Here is a 16,106-nt window from a genome sequence, read left to right on the forward strand (position 1 = left end):
CCTACGTGGACTGTTCCAAATATAATCAAAATAAGTTTAAACTTTAAAGTAATCTCCACAGGCAGCTGCTGCTGCTGCTGCTGCTGCTGCTGCTATCCCATCTAATGGTGACTCCCCCTCCAACTGTTGCATGCAGCCAGCCTGCTTTCATTCATAAAATCAGTGACCAGCAGGCGCCTGCGCCTTGGACTACGCACAGGCCCTCCCTATCGCCCCACCAGTTCGGCTGGTACGTAGCCTTTTGCGCCAAAATTAAAATCACATTGCTTCAGTACGTTTTCGCACGTTCATTAATGCAGTCGTGCCCGGATGCCAACGGATGCTGCCATTGAGCGCTGTTCCGATTAGTCGCTTTAAAAATGTGAATTATAATATGTACGCGTCTAATTACCGAGTCGAAAACAATGCCTAGTTGGCGCTGGCACCGTGTGCTGGTGGTGGTGGTGTGGCTTTGGTGTCTTTTAAGCTGTTGCCATGGCTGGACAGAGGCTGCGAGTGCGACTGAGGTGCTTGTGGTCATTGCCTGTCCGCCGCTGCCCCGTCGCTTGCTGGATGAATGTTTTGCGTTGTCGGACAGTTTGCGGGAGCAGCAGCAACAACTGGCGGGGCTCATCCCCGGGGATTATGTCCTCAGGTTCCACATAATGCATGAGCTATTCAATTATTGGACATTGCTGGACGCATTGCCAGGCGAGACACGTTTGCTAACTGCGCGCACGGAATGGATTATTTGGTGTCAACACAACACGCATGTGGCCTCGCTGCGTGGCCTCCTGCAGCAGCTACACAGCCAGGACCCAACGGAGGTGAGTAGCTGTCCTTCCGAATGGACTTAAACTATTCTGAATATTAACTTTCAGGCTGCCTACTACGGCCATGCCTTGTACGACACGGAGGCCACGATTGTGCATCATTTTGCACACTACAAGAATCCCAGATGGTTCCCGTATCCCCTGCTCAGTGCCGGCGTTGTTTTCACAGGTGTTCTGCTGCGCAGGTAATTCCCTCGAGTGGAAGGGGGGCGGCGGGGCACTGGCCATCATCCATAACTCATAATGAAACATCCATTAACAGGCTGGCGGAACTTGTTGCTCTTAATGCCCAGAATGGCAACCGGCACAGTGAGTTCGCCATAGACGCCTCCCATGAGCTGGCCCGCTTTATATTCGACAACTTCACACCTGACACACCCAAGCCAGGACCGAAGAGCGACCCCGTAGATGGCGAAACCTTGGAGCGGAAAATCATTTTGAAAAGTGCTGCCTACATTTGTCCCACTGCAGCAGGGCCGTTGCATTCCCCCGAGACGGGAATGGGCACGGGCACGGGCACAAGGAAGCCTGTGCCTTGTATGCTTTATGCAAAGCCAGAGATGTTTGCTGTCCTGCCATCGACTTTGGGGAATCGGAATCGGGTGCAAGGGGTAAGTTTATTTATGCTGCCTGTAGTGCGCTTCCTGTTTCCCTCCCCCCCATCGCCGTGAGTGTGTTTGTGTGTAGATTTAACACAACATTTCTAAAGGGAACTTTGATTAAGATTAAGCCTCCGATTCTGACTGGGTATTTTGTCCAAATTTCGATTCCCTTTTATTTGTTTTTGGCACCTCTGCACTCAACAGAAACGAGCAGCAGCAGCCCATTTTGTGCTTTGTTTTCGAAATTCTTGGACGCACTCACTTGGGTGCGACGACAAGCCCCCAAGCAATCAACATCCACTTGATTCTCCGATTCTCTCTGCACACACACAGCAGGTGGAGGTGCAGCAGGTGCAGGTGCAAACAACAGGATCGCACATCTATTTTGCAATCAAGACCTGTGCAAAATTCCATAAGGAACGTATACCAATCATCGAACGCACCTGGGCGACCGACGCCCGGCACCGTAGATACTACAGCGATGTGGCAGGTAAGCGGCCGTCCCAACCCAACCCAACCCATCCCATCCCGCTCCGTTCCGTTCCATTCCCCCCGTTGACAATGAGAGGGCAATTAAAGCAAATGAGGGTGATGCCGGAAGAGCAAATGGCAGCCATCGTTGCACAAACCAATACGTACGTACGAATATTTTCCCATGTGTGGCAATGCATGTATGTACATGCGTGCATGCATGGGGCATATGTGTGTGCGTGGGGCATTAACAAAAACACGATGAGGCGGAGTGACAGGCAAACAAAACATACACACACACACATCCGCACATCCTTGCAGGATCCGTGTGCTTTTCGGTCCTCATCTGCTTGTATCCCCCCCACATCACATCACCCTTCAACGAGCAGTCGAACTTATTGAATATTCATTGATTTGACTTTGTGTGTTCCCTCCTGTCTTGTGTCTCTTGTCTACTGGATTCCAACTGCCACCCCACGCCGTGCCGCCTGCTCTAAACCGCAACAGACGTCGGCATACCGACAATCAGCACTGGGATACCCAATGTTCAGACTGGACATTGTGCCAAAACATTGGCAATTTTACAATTATCCCTCAAGGATATCAGCGCACAAAAGGAGACACACATACGCTGGCTCATGCTCGTCGATGATGATACGCTGCTTAGGTAAGTCACTCTGCGGCAACTGCACCTGCTGGGAGGTGGGATTATGTATGCGAATGTCTATTAGCAGCAATGGCTTTTGATTGATGGCTGATCTGCTAGCAATCGAAGGCAGGAGGCAGGAGGCTCTTCTGATTATGGAAACTCCATTTACTGAGATGTAAAAATGCTTCCTTAAATTCATTTAGATTACTTTAAATGCGTTCTTTCACTTTGATTTAAATGCTGCGCACCACCCAGTCGATCCTCCTGCACCTTGCCGCTCAGCTGAGATATTTTTATTTTCCGGCTTAATCGCATGACGGCGCATTCAATTAAAAATATTTGTATTGATAAATCCGCACTCATCCTTGCAACTGCAATTCCCTTTGGTCTCTGCCTGCAGCGTGCCACGAGTGAGCGCCCTGCTGAATGGCTACAATCACACGGAGCACATCTATCTGGGGGAACGCTACGGGTATCGTTTGTACGCCTCAGATGGCTTCAACTACCACACGGGAGGAGCCGGAATTGTGCTCAGCCTGACCCTGGTGCGGCTCGTCCTCGAGCACTGCAGTTGTCCGAGTGCCAACGCCCCGGACGACATGATACTGGGCTACTGCCTGCAGGCGCTCGGAGTGGTGGCCTTGCCAGCCGCCGGGCTGCATCAGGCCAGGCCTCAGGACTACGCCAGCGAGCTGCTGCACCTTCAGCCGCCCATTTCCTTTCACAAGTATTGGAACACGCAGCCCGAGCACACGTATCGCAGATGGCTGGGCGGCTCCAGCGGCGGCAATCAGACTGTGCCGCAGGCCACTGGCAAAGAACGTGCGACAGTGGCTGCTGCTGCTGCTGCTGCTGCACCACTGCCCCTGCTTGGAGGACGACTGCAGCTGCCAGGTCTTCCCACTGGCCTGGCAACGGCAGAGAAGCATTTGGATCTCTAGTCTGCTGCTGCTGCTGCTGCTGCTGAGGTGAGTACTAATTATAATAAAAAACAAATTCACTCCGGATGGGGTTTGGTTTGCGCTGCCGCTGACAGTTGAACAAAAGTTGCCACCGCATTCCCCAAAAACCAATCTACGGCCAGCCATCAAGCGGCTGCCAAGCACACGAATTTTCATTTTCTATAGACCAAAAGACATTTGCGCCAAAAAAAAAAAACAAACATAGACAACTTGTCAGGTGTCGCGTTAGGAAGGGGCCGTGTACTGCTGTTTGTGTTGCGGCTTTCGTGTCAGTTTAATTAGTGAAAATACTCAAATGTGGTTGGGATTTGCCACGACGAGGCTTGGGGTTGACAGTTGGCTGGCTGCTCCTCTGATTAGGGAGACTTGTGCCTGATTTTATGTAGCTATAAGTTGGGGACATATATTCTTAAATGGGCTTTGCAAAGAGAACTCTTGTTTAATGGAATAAATATCCGTTTATATAATTTCCTTACCTTTTCCTTTCTTACGAACTTTTAATGGACTGCTCCATTAGATAGCACCCATATCAATATGCCAAATCCATATAAATCCCATCATTCTGCACTTGCATATAATTTGCATTCAATTTCAATTGGGGGCGACACTTGAAAATGCCAAAGCTCTTGGCTGGGCTTCCGCTTAGCTTGGAGATTTGTCACACCTTCGATGGACTTAAACCTCATTAAATGTAAATTTTGAGCGAGCCAGAGGAGCGAATCGGTTCTCTGAATGGCGCTCGCTCGCATTCAGGGGCATCAACAGTTTCCGCTTGAGTGCACTTTTCGAATGGTTAGCTTAGCCCTTGGGCGGATATTCCTTTCCCCCACTTCCACTTCCTTCCACGATTGAGGCACGGAGTATGTATCTTTTGAGATAAAACAAACAAAGCGCTCCATTTAACCTGGCAGACAGACAATCCAGGAGACCAGCAGCCCAGCAGCCCAGAAGCCCAGTAGCTTCGCTTCGTTTCGCTGTGGCCATGCAGCAGCCCTCCGCAAGCAACCACTCTATAATGCACATTGTGCATCTATTATTCAGGCACTAATCAATAGTTTTCGCAAGTCTCAAATGTGGGCGACAAGCGGACACGCCCACACCATTTCGGGGGGCCAATTCCAAATAGGTGAAAACAATGTGACAGTTTTGTTTGGAGAGCCCGTTGACAGAAGTAATTGTCCTGTGGTCCCTGAATTATTTAGCGACTGAGTGAAAGTTGTTGTCAGGTGTGCAGGCAACCGGCAAAAAACCTCAACACAAATTCGATTTGGCCAGATAATGGTGTTTAGTCCGAATAGCCTAAATCTTTAAAGAGTTTCTCCACTGCAGTCATTCAATATTTAGGGGACATTTAAATGATTAAATGATTGCACGTACGTTGACCGGAACGGAACGGAACGGAGCTGTGTGCAAAACAGATCTTATCCGTTTATCATTAATCCTTGAAGAGCTTCCCGTTCCCTTGACCGGAACAAGTTTGTGAACAAATCAGATAACACTCGGGGATATATGTATATGTTTAATACCAAAAGAGCTTTGCTCCATGTCAGAGAGTAAGTATACTCAACCAGAAAAGCTTTACGAGGGATGTGCTCTTTCAGCAAAGGAAATTTAATGGAATGCAATTCTGTTAATTTGTTCATGTGTCTGCCTGTCTGTCTGGCTGTTTATTTGCTCTGTTGCCCCCCGGCATCGCCGCAAGTTGGTTTTATCTCCTGCCTGCCAGCCAGCAAAGGCAGCAGGCACGGTACGGTACGGCACGGCACGGCACGGACTCTTGTCGCCGTGTCATCTACGTCTACGTGCTTGCACCTCCTTGCATCGCTTACTCCGTGCGTCCTAATTAGTTGTGGATTTTTCAATGAATACCAAGCCAGACCCCAGACCAGACCCATGCCCAGACCCAGAAACGAGCTCAAAGCCACCGCCAGCCACATGGCCAAGCCACTGCGACAAGTTGAATTTAAAACAAAATTTAATTAACAGCTTGCAGTTAAATAAATGCTGCATGCACACGAGAATACGGAGGATATCTGTCCCATATCAGCGCCACCAATCCTCATAGTCGTCGTATTCCCCGTCGGCTTCCTCCTCCTCTGAGGAACCCGCCTGTCTGGGTCCCACAAAGCTGACAACTTTCTGAGGTAGAAGTTGCACTTTGGCTAGATTTCTTTGCTTCTGGTGACTGTAGATGCGGGACAGCATAGATGGCACTGGATCACTGTCACTCCAGGCTAGGCAAAGGTGTGTGGTCATCGAGAGAACTAACAAAGAGACAGAGAAAGATAGCAGGGAAATGTTTGAATAAGTCTGGAATGAATGTATAAAACGTAGGGACTTACCAAGCCATCCAAAAAGTACTCCCAACTGCATGATGCCCCAAATCCAACTGTTGACAGTTTCCTCTAATTCGCTGGGTTTTATACCTAGAAATATTTGTTGGAAGGAGAAGAGACTTTTACGATTGATTTCATTTTATGTATTGTTTTACAAGGCAATAACTTTCCCTTTTTATGTCCGCTAATCGTGGAAAAACTTGGGTCTATTGTGTTCTTGTCAATGCATGGAAATGGTAGAATAAAGCTACTATAAGCTATATATGTTTCATGTTCCTAATAACGATCTAAGGGTGATCTTCATGTCTGTCTTTATGGTGTACAACGTTACATTTCAAAACAATTTACATAGTTTTTGTATATAATATTAAAATTATTTTCATCATTTAATAGTTGAAAAAAGAAATTAATCTAATTTTAAGGTACCTTATGGTCGAAAGAGCTTCTTTTTTTTTGTATGTATTCTTTAAATTTGATTGGTTTTCTCTTTTTATTAATCAGCAGTTGTTGAACTCACAATTTTATAGTTTGGTTTGACTATCGTTAATTTAATGAATCTTTATGTCTATGAGTCTGATATCTTTGTGTCTTTGAACAAGTTGTGTAATCTTTGAAATTCTAGTTTTTGCTTTCTCTTGAGGGTTTTGAATATATTTCTTGCTTTATATTTTTTAATTCTAACAACAACAAAAATGGCCAAAAAAAGTGGTTCTCCCATTATCTTGAGTGGGAAAAGCTGCCATGCAGCATTTTCTTTTGCATAAAATTACAGTTTGTCCTTTCGCACACACACACATACACACTTAACATGGGTGTGTTGTGTTGCTTGTGGCTACTCGAAAGTAGATTATGCTGAACAATGTCACATCACAGACAGAGAGAAGGTCCAACCGGGGGCGCAGGGTAAGCTCTGTTAATCTGGCTTGAAACATCAAAAGTTGAACCATAAGAAAATTTAAGCAACCGCCCTCAAGCAGGGCAGTGGCTGAAAACAGAAAAAAAAAAATAGAGAACGAACCCACACAGAAAGAAATCAAGCATGAGATGAAATTGTTTAAAAAGATTTCTTTACACAACGTGCATCAAGTCCTGTGAGATTTGCGAAGCAGCTTGTGTCCGGATCGAGGTCGGGGGGTGCCCCGTGCCCTGTGGGGTGGGCTTCATGGCTTCATTGTGGACTTTTCGTGTTTGTTTCCTTTTGGTTGGGTGCAACTTTTGGCGTCCAGCTCCCCAGTTGGGATTAGACAATTGTTTTAGTTTTATGCTTGTATTTTGCATTTCTACGCTCGCTTCACGATGCGATGAAATCAATATGGAGGGAAGGTTTAAGATTATGAAATATGCATTTAAAATATCTACACTAAAGCGCAGAAGGAATTCGGCAGCAGTGGCATCCTAGTCCTGTAAGTCTACCAAGTTTTGCCTTGGTTTGTCAACCACTTAAACTTTCAGTGAATCCTTTTTCCTATCCCCTGGATTCATCAATCAGAACTTGGCAAATTCACTCAACTGCCTTAAGCCATTTGCCAGCCACAACTTACAGGCAGACAGTCAGACAGACAGAACTTGGCTCCCATCTAGATCAAGTTACAACGCCTCAAAGTAGGCAACTCCATTCAAACAAAACGCAGGACACACAATCCTTTGGCCCGCTCTGTCTCTCTTTCTACCTCTTGATGTCTCAGTTAACGTGCAATAAATTTTTGTCCCTGTCTAAACTAAAGTTGAACTGGAGGAAAAAGCATTTTGTGTCTATCAGGGCGTCTAATCTGCAGTCCAACCCATCTAACCAACTTACCACGTGCAATAAATTTCTAAGGCGCAACGTCTGCACTATTTTCCCCCTAGCCTGGAGACTTTTTTCCATGGTAGCCACACTGGAGCAGTAGCAGGACCTGGCAAACGGATTTCTTCTCACTGCTAAGCCACGCGCCCGTACGTGATCTGATAGGAAATGAACGGCAACCGCAAACACAGACAGGCACAGGGACGGCTAAGACGTCGACATGTGTGCAAACTTTGGGCCAAGTCGAGTTGCCACATTTGTTTGGCCTAAAGAACACGCACCTGTGTCCTATACCAAGTAAGCCCACCCACCCACACCCATTGTGGTCTTCCACCCGCACAATTCGACAAGCATTTGGCATTGCGCTAATTTACTTTAAATTGGTTTTTTTGACATTGGTGTGCCTTCCACTTCCTTATACGAATTATCAATGATAAATGACTTGGGCTTGGTGTTGGTCGCGGTCTGCTGTCCTGGTGCTCTTTGCCTGGGGGTGTCTGGTTCGTTGGTGTGGAGGTTGGTTCGGGCTCATTTTTGGTTTAAGATTCAAAGGTTTAATGTCAGAAGAAGTACTTAGAAAGCAAGTGTTTTCGAGCATTCAACTTAAATTAATCCAATGATATTTTAATTATTTTTATTGAAACTACATACATTTCGATAATAAATAATACATTTTCTGTACCTTAAATTGCAGACATCCTTCGAGCCCCATGATGAGATCCAGTCTGAAGACTGAAGCAAAAGATGAATAAAATTAATCTTTCGGATCGAGTCCCTTCAGCAATGCCCACAGCGGCAATTATAATAATATTATTTTTAGAACATAATGAATTGAATGTAATCCTATCTGCAATTAAAATTTAAGAAATACAAGAAAATTCACACATCCTTTTTATTGAATTTGTATGGATATACCGTAAGGGGATTAAGGACATTTTTCCAATCACAGGAAACCATCAAACGCCCAGATGGGTCCTTAAATAGAGAAGAAAATTAAATTTTTGTAACTGGTGAAATTATCCTTGATCCTTGACAAGGAATCCATCCGGAGATGTTGCCAAAGCCAATCCAAAATTCTGACCCTTGGTATCCTTTGTCCTTGCCAAGGACTCTATAAAATCAAGAATGCTCCTCCGATCACACAAAGCCATCGCACGTCCCGATCGATAGTTCTATCAGTGACCGTCGCTTACAACTTTGCAAATTAATTTTTTTGTTCCTCAGTGGCGCCCCCAAAAGCGCTGATGGCCACTGCTGGAACTAACTTTTTGAAAATGCTTCGCTCAAATGGCCGAAAACTAGAAAATTTTCAAACCGAGTACCAGGCGAACAGAAATCAGCAGAAGGTAGCTGGTTTTTCTTTTTTACATCAGGTCAAAAGCTGGCCGATACGAACCTGGCATCAATTTATTACGTTTTTAAAAATGCGTATAACTCTGCCATTTCCTGTCCGATCTGGGCCTGCCACGCCTTCTCGTGATCGGGTTAAAGTCCTCTATCGTTTGACATCAAGGACAATAAGGATATTGCCTTGGAACCGCTAAAAATCCTTTATTGATTCGCCATTTTTAGTTTGATCAGGGCGGGCCACGCCTCCATCTGATCGGGGAAAAACTATAGCCGAAGGACAGAATGGATCCTAAGGATTCTGGAAAGGTAAGTCCTGCCCCGATCAGAGCTCAATTGGCCGAGATATAGCGTCCCAAAGTTTTGGCTGCCAAATATTTAAAATACTGGTTTTTTTTAATCAAGCTATATCTCGGCCAAATAGGGGCAGATCTGGGCGTGGCATGTCTTTTTGTAATCAGGAGAGTCCTTTCCATCGAATGGCATCCAAAAAAAGGACATTCGGCAAATACTGGTTTTCGAAAAAATGATGATGGTTACATCATGCTTTTTGCGAAAACCAGTATTCCTCGGATGTCCTTTTTTTGGATGGGCATCGGCAGTCTGGATCCTCAGGATCACGAAAAAGTAGGTCCTTCGAGGATCTGCCCCTATTTGGCCGAGATATAGCGTCAGAAAGTAAAAACCAGTATTTTTGTTGTGACGCTATATCTCGGCTATTAGTCGACCGATTGGGACGGGCCACACCTTTTCCTTATCAGGATAGTCCCCCCAATCGTTTGCAATCAGTTTCGCAACAAGGACATCAAGGACTGAGGATTAAATTTGTATAACTTCGCCATTTCTCAACCGATCCAGACGTTACGCGTGTCTTCGTCAGCGGAAGGGTCTCCCCTAATTTTTGAAACCATCAAGGACTTCAGGGCTGAAAGGATTCGCCTGTTACATGCAATTTTGTAATATATTCGTCGAATAGACCAGCCTAAAAGCATGCACTACTTTTTAATAATGACAACCCCAAAAGCATGCAGTGGTTTTTTATATATATCTGGATTTAAAAATGCGCGGGCATCGCTGCTGCCAGTTCGCTGCTTCGATAAAAAACCATAATTTGTCGTCCGATCACACTCTCTCGTGATCGGGAGAGTATCGTCGATAGCTTACAGCCAGTTTGACATCAAGGACAAAAAGGATATTGCCTTTCGTGACGTTATAAACTTATAGCCAAGTGGCTATTTCTTGTCTGATTTCTACATTTCTAGGTTCCCCTGGTTTTTTGCGACCAGACTTACATGTCCAGAGCAAGGACCTTAGCTCGGAACTTTTGATAAATTTCTCCAACTCCGTCATTTCTCGTCCGATCCAGACGTGATACATGTCCTCGTGGGTGGAAGGGTCTCCTTTATACTTTGAATCCATCAAGAACCTCGAGGAATGCAATTTTAATAAGCCAACTCAAAAAGTATGCCATGGTTTTTACATTTATTTTAATTTATTTTTAATGCCATTTCTCGTCCGATGTGAGCGTGCCACACCGCTCTGATCGTTTGGCATCAAGAATAATATTCATATTGCCGTCTTCACATTCATTTTAACTTCAAGGATATTTTCCCGTCCTTCATACCTACTACTACATACTTACGCTCCAGAGTATCCCATCCCCGTTGCACCGCCTTTACTTAGTTTCTCATGTTCCTGGTATTTTATATGGCGCTCAGCTACTTTTTTCCGCCCAAAATGTCCCCATTTATCGCTAATGGGATCTCTCTGGCTTACTGTGGTGGTTAATAAATCGGTAAATAAAAATTATTGCAGCAGAAATTACAAATAACCAATTGAACCCAATTTCGGCGAGACGAACCTCTTGACGAATTTTCTTTTGACGCAATTTATTTTGCTATTTTTTTTGTTGTTGCCTTCCATAATTAATGAGTAAAGTTTTCGAACCTTTTGTGTCAAGTTTTTGCAACTGCCCCCAAGCGGTGGGCCGAGTACGAGTCCTGGCCAAGTCCAGGGTTCTATTGTCGACATGATTGGCTGCTTATCGGCGCAACGCCATCGGAGTGGGCGTGGCATGTCAGCGATACTAATGAGAGGGAAAGCGCGACCAGACTAAAAGTTTTCTTACCATATTTCGATTCGTTTTTTTTTTTTGTGTATTTTGCCTCTCTGCAAAGACATAATTAATGGAAATATCGTTAACGGAAAGTGTTTACCCGATTAATCATGAGGCCATAGTGGTTCTGGGTGTGTGAGGAATGCTTTCCTCTCCTCTCCCATTGCAAAGAAAATATAGCCATTGGTTTGGTTTGGGTCACGTTTCAGTAGCAAACATTTTTGAATACATTTTTGGTTAATTTCTGTTTTGACCATAATGACCAACAACAAAAAGGAACCAAAACTCTTGATACCCTTGAAGATCCATCATTCCTATGGAAGATTTATAAATCACAATTTATATAAATTATTATAGATACAAAATTTACATACAGTTGTTTTGTTTTCCAAGACTTTCCAATCTGCCTTGCAAACATGTGATCAGAATTATAATACCCTCTGCAGGAAGGAGCATCAAAACTGAAAAGCGGGAGAGTTCAGTGCAATGCGTTTATGGTTGGTGTGGTTGGGTTCCGAATGGGTCACAGTTGGTTGTTTGGATACACTGACGGTATATTTTAAGCTATTATGTACATGTTTGGGCATCCCTACTAAGCATTTGCAAATATTTTCGTATCAATAGCATAAACTACCTGCCACCAACCAGTGGGATATTACCTAATGAGGTATTCAGGACATAAGTGGGGGACTCCAATTTGTTGTGCCACAATTTTTAGGGGTTTTGTTTTTTTGGGGGGCAGGAATCATGGCAATTGTTATGGCAAAATAAATTAGTTGCACGTGACGCCTTAAATGGTCACACAGCAAATGGAGTTTTCTAGAATTCCCTCGACCCCAAAAAAAAAAAGAAATGAAAAATAAACGAAATAACGTTTTGTGAACCTCAATGAGAATGAAAATTGCACAAGCATTTGTTGATTCGCTTGGGGTCGGAGTGTGGCTTTAGCTGTGGCTGTGGCTGCCACACAAATTGCGTGCCACAAATGGACGCACATAAATCATGCGTGCGACAAAAATCGCTTGGGAAGTTTTCACGCACAATTGGCCAAAATCAAAAACCTGGAACTGGACAAGTTGAAGTCTCCAAAATCACATGACTGTGGCACAGGTATTGGTATCGGCATTGGAGTCGGAGCTCCTAGTTCAGTTGGAATTTAAGAAAAATAAAGATAGAGTGTGAGTGCGAGAAGCTCTCAAGAATGAACACCATGCACCCACAAGTTGACTTTTACCTGAAATGAATATATTTCATAATTTGCATTAACTCATCCACTCCCTCCCCCCCACAGCTACGCGTCAGTCAGCTAAGCGAACATTTTTAATGAATTTCCCCGACTTGCAACATTTTTACAGAAATCAAAACAAACCTCTCTCCCCTATACACACCTACACCTATACACCTCAACACTCAGACACACTTGCTGAAAAGAAATGCTGGCACTTTTTAGCGCTTGAAGCCTCATAAATATACTCTCGTACTTTTTCTCCAGCTTAGGGGTGGTGGCACGACCCCACGACCCACGCTGTTGCCACAACATGCACTAATTAGTCAAGGATTTGGCATTAAGGAAACAAATTCTCGACCCTCAATGGAAAGAATATGGAGCACGTGCCGCGCTTTTAAATGTACAATTTTTGTTTTACTCCTTTTTTTTTTGCATAAGCAGACTTAATAAAGTATGAACAAATTTTTAAAATTATGTGCACGTACAACAAAAAAAGTTAAAAAACTTTGCATTTGTTATGGTTTTCAGTTAATGCTGCGAGCGTGCAGGATTTTAATGCGGTTTTGTGTATAAATTTAAACCTTAACCAAATCCAAATATGTATTAATAAAAGTATATTCAGGACGATACATACAGATATCCGTCTGCTGTCTCTGCTACAAAACAACCTGCTTGACTAATTATCAACTGGTTCTTTAGGCTACATTTTCAAAGCAATTGGATTCATGCACTTAAAGCTCATCTGCAAAATTGTTGATCAAATTAACTGGCCTTTTAGCACAGCGTTTGCACATTTAATTACACTTGAGACTTGCTATACAAAATCAAACCGCATTCAAATTGCATTATTCAATCAGCTTCTTGTTACCCCAATGGGTGGGTGGCATTTGCCATGTGGTGCCTGCCATGGGTCATAATTCTACAAAAACAATGTCAATCTGTGCTGCAATTAAGGTCACTTTGTTATAGGATTTTGATTAACGAATTACGTTTGCCCATTCTCTTCTTTGAGGCTGAGATTTCTGTGTAGGAAATCAATGAAACATTGTGAATTCAACTGAAGACAATAAAAATGCAGCAGCCTTCAATTAATTAGCATCTATTCGCTGGACACAGGGACTGTGTACAGTGTACAACAAACGTGCCTGGCAAACTTCCGCCTTTCAGCATGCGGCAACGGCGGCCGTTAAATAAACGCAGGCTGCGGTCAGTGGGAGGCGGCGGGTTGTGGCTAGGGAGCAGTTTTTGTTTTCGGACCATTTGACGGGTACATCCCCCCGCACACACACAGGGCCTGGGATTGCAGTAGGACACAACCAGAAAGAGAAAGAAGGAGAGCGAGCTCGCTGGCAGTACAAAATCGTCCGAAAACTAAAATACGTGCAAAGTTTACAAAAACATTTGGTTTTGGCTCGACTGATGCCGCATCCTGCTTCTAATTCAGCTCCTGCTTTTCCCACAATGCATGTTGTTTAATTATTTGCCGTTTGGCGTAGTGCACACACATGCATACGGTCCATTTTGGCCTAAATGAAAGTGGAAAATGCTTGGATTGCACAATTTTATATGGCTTTCTGCGATTTAACTAATTGTTTTTTCTGTGAGAAGCAACAGAAGAGTGAATTTCTAGATGAAATTAGTTAATTCTTGAAATAAATAAAATAAACTAATTTCAAACATATTTTCAAATTTAAAATAACCGACCAACAGAGCTGCCAACCTGCGCGATAAATTAAAGTTACGTGTATCGCACTAAGACATCGATATTTCCAGCATCTCCAATATCGATATATTCATATATTTACATTTAACTTCCCATCGCCATTGGCTCGAAACGTGTTTATTTAATTCTAACAAAAACTAAGCAATAATGGAGGGAATCGAGGGATACACAGGTAAAAGCACACACACAAACACTGCCGCGACTAGTGCTAATCGTAAATACCTGACTTCTAGTTGTTCCTCTGCGAATGAGCCGCGACGCACAGCACTGCCACAGCGTTTACATGCGGGAGCACTTCATCCGGCTGATGGATCCGAATAAACCCAAGGGTCGCACGTTGTTCCTGCTCAATATACCGCCCTATGTGACGGAGGACGGCCTGAAGGGTTTCTTCAAGCGGGCCGGCAACGTGGAGAGCGTACAATTTGCAGCGAAGCCTGGAAAGGATGAGACAATCAAATGGTATGAGGGCACAAACGAGCCCTTCGCCAATGTGCGCCCGCCATTCATATTCAAAGTGGCTTACGTGGTGTTCCAGAAGAGCAGCAGCCTGGCCAAGGCCTTGGCCGTGCCGAGCATTGACCTGTTCGACAGCGGCAGCGGCGAGTCCACCATCAAAACGGGCATGGATCTGTGGCACGAAGAGTACGAAAATCATTACTTGCTGGATGCGGAGAAGACAAAGGCACAGATCAGCGAATATATGGCCGACTATGACCGGAGAGAGCGAGCGGCCGCACTGGCAGCCAAGAATAGCGAAGCCGACGCCGATGGCTGGGTCACTGTGGGCAAAGAGGGTCGCAATGCTGGCTTCGAGCAGAAGGAGTCCGTCATCGGACGCCTCGAGAAGAAGCGGGCAAACGACACAAAAACGAAGGAGCTGAAAAACTTTTACACCTTCCAGATACGCGAAAGTAAAATGCAGAATATCGTCGAGATGCGCAAAAAGTTCGAGGAGGATAAGCGAAAAATTGAACTGCTGAAGCAGTCGCGACGCTTCAAACCGTTTTAGTCCCGTAAGCACGCATAGGTTAAGAGTTGAATAAAAGCCTCTTTATGGGGCAGGACACACTGTAAGACCGTGACATGACCGCTGGGGCTGGTAAATCCTCATAAATTTCATGTTTTGCCCATTGACACTTTTGCCGCGACCAAATCCAATGGCCAATGCCATAATTTCGCAGCAATGCCATAACTTATAAGCGAACGCAGTCAGAGGCGGGCCATAAAAGCTTATAAAAAGCGAACAACAAAAAAAGAGAGGCAGAGGCAGAGTGTTTGTTGCCTGTTGTGGCCACAACAGCCGCTGAGCTTATTGTGTGATAATCGCATATGGTTTATGTTAATTTGAGAAATGATAAAAATATTTCGCTTATCAATTTTAATCATCATAATCGTCGCTGTGCCGTCGTCGCGACTCGCGACGCACATTGAAACCAGGCAATACCCCACCCAATCCCCACACACACTCACACAGCACGCGATCGAGGAATGCATTTTGGGACACGCTCAGGCTCAGGGGCGGACTATATTCGAAGACACCCCAGAAGAATCTCTGTAACTCTGTTTTCCCACACATTTAAGGCCTTGGTCCGCTCCTGGACTCCCTCGTTTTGTGTTGGCGCGCGTAAATTTCGAGAGCCTCTCCCGCGACCAAAAGGTAACCCGAGAGGAGTCTCTGGAGGCTTGGGGAGTGAAATACAAACGAGGTACGCGTCGGATAACGCATGCTGACGATCATCGCTGTGGCTTGTGGTCGTTGGCGTCGTCGTCCGGTTGCCTGTGGCTATGTGGCTGTGTGGCTGTAGCTGTTGCTGTTGTTATTGCTGGCCTACTGTGGAGACCAAAGACAGCAACACATTCATAATTTCTTCCGATTTGTATCGTTTTAAACATTTTAAATTGATTAAAATGCGATAAATCATAATCGACGATGTCTGCGCCAGAGACTCGGGGAACGGGGAACGACAACGGGAACGGGAACCCATCGACAGAAACCCTCTCCCGATACTCATGCTCGGGACCATGTCTGGGTGATGGAACGATTTATGAGCCTTGAACATAATAAAGTGTT

General features: G+C 44.8%; 1 protein-coding gene and 1 long non-coding RNA gene across 3 annotated transcripts; one reads left to right on the forward strand and one right to left on the reverse strand.

The window, feature by feature from the left end:
- The first annotated feature begins 1 nt into the window (after position 1).
- Positions 2 to 8,491, forward strand: LOC111078782 (beta-1,3-glucosyltransferase). 2 transcript variants are annotated; one of them, XM_022373639.2, is made up of 7 exons: positions 85 to 806; positions 861 to 997; positions 1,075 to 1,423; positions 1,748 to 1,904; positions 2,393 to 2,552; positions 2,935 to 3,502; positions 8,313 to 8,491. In XM_022373639.2, exons 1-6 carry the CDS (start codon positions 405 to 407, stop codon positions 3,473 to 3,475), a joined length of 1,746 nt encoding a protein of 581 aa, XP_022229331.2. In that variant the 5' UTR covers positions 85 to 404; the 3' UTR covers positions 3,476 to 3,502; positions 8,313 to 8,491. The 2 variants fall into 2 exon arrangements, with proteins under 2 accessions (XP_022229332.2, XP_022229331.2); XM_022373640.2 differs by lacking the exons at positions 1,748 to 1,904; positions 8,313 to 8,491 and having other exon boundaries at positions 2 to 806; positions 2,935 to 3,042.
- Positions 8,492 to 11,366: 2,875 nt separating this feature from the next.
- LOC111078813 lies at positions 11,367 to 15,778 on the reverse strand. The gene is made up of 4 exons (XR_005967567.1): positions 14,559 to 15,778; positions 14,255 to 14,469; positions 11,456 to 11,542; positions 11,367 to 11,395 (listed from the first exon to the last, which is right to left on the reverse strand). It is a non-coding gene; the product is annotated as an uncharacterized LOC111078813 (long non-coding RNA).
- Positions 15,779 to 16,106: the final 328 nt, after the last annotated feature.

Source organism: Drosophila obscura, unplaced genomic scaffold (assembly GCF_018151105.1).
Source record: "Drosophila obscura isolate BZ-5 IFL unplaced genomic scaffold, ASM1815110v1 contig_179, whole genome shotgun sequence".
NCBI classification, from domain to species: domain Eukaryota; kingdom Metazoa; phylum Arthropoda; class Insecta; order Diptera; family Drosophilidae; genus Drosophila; species Drosophila obscura.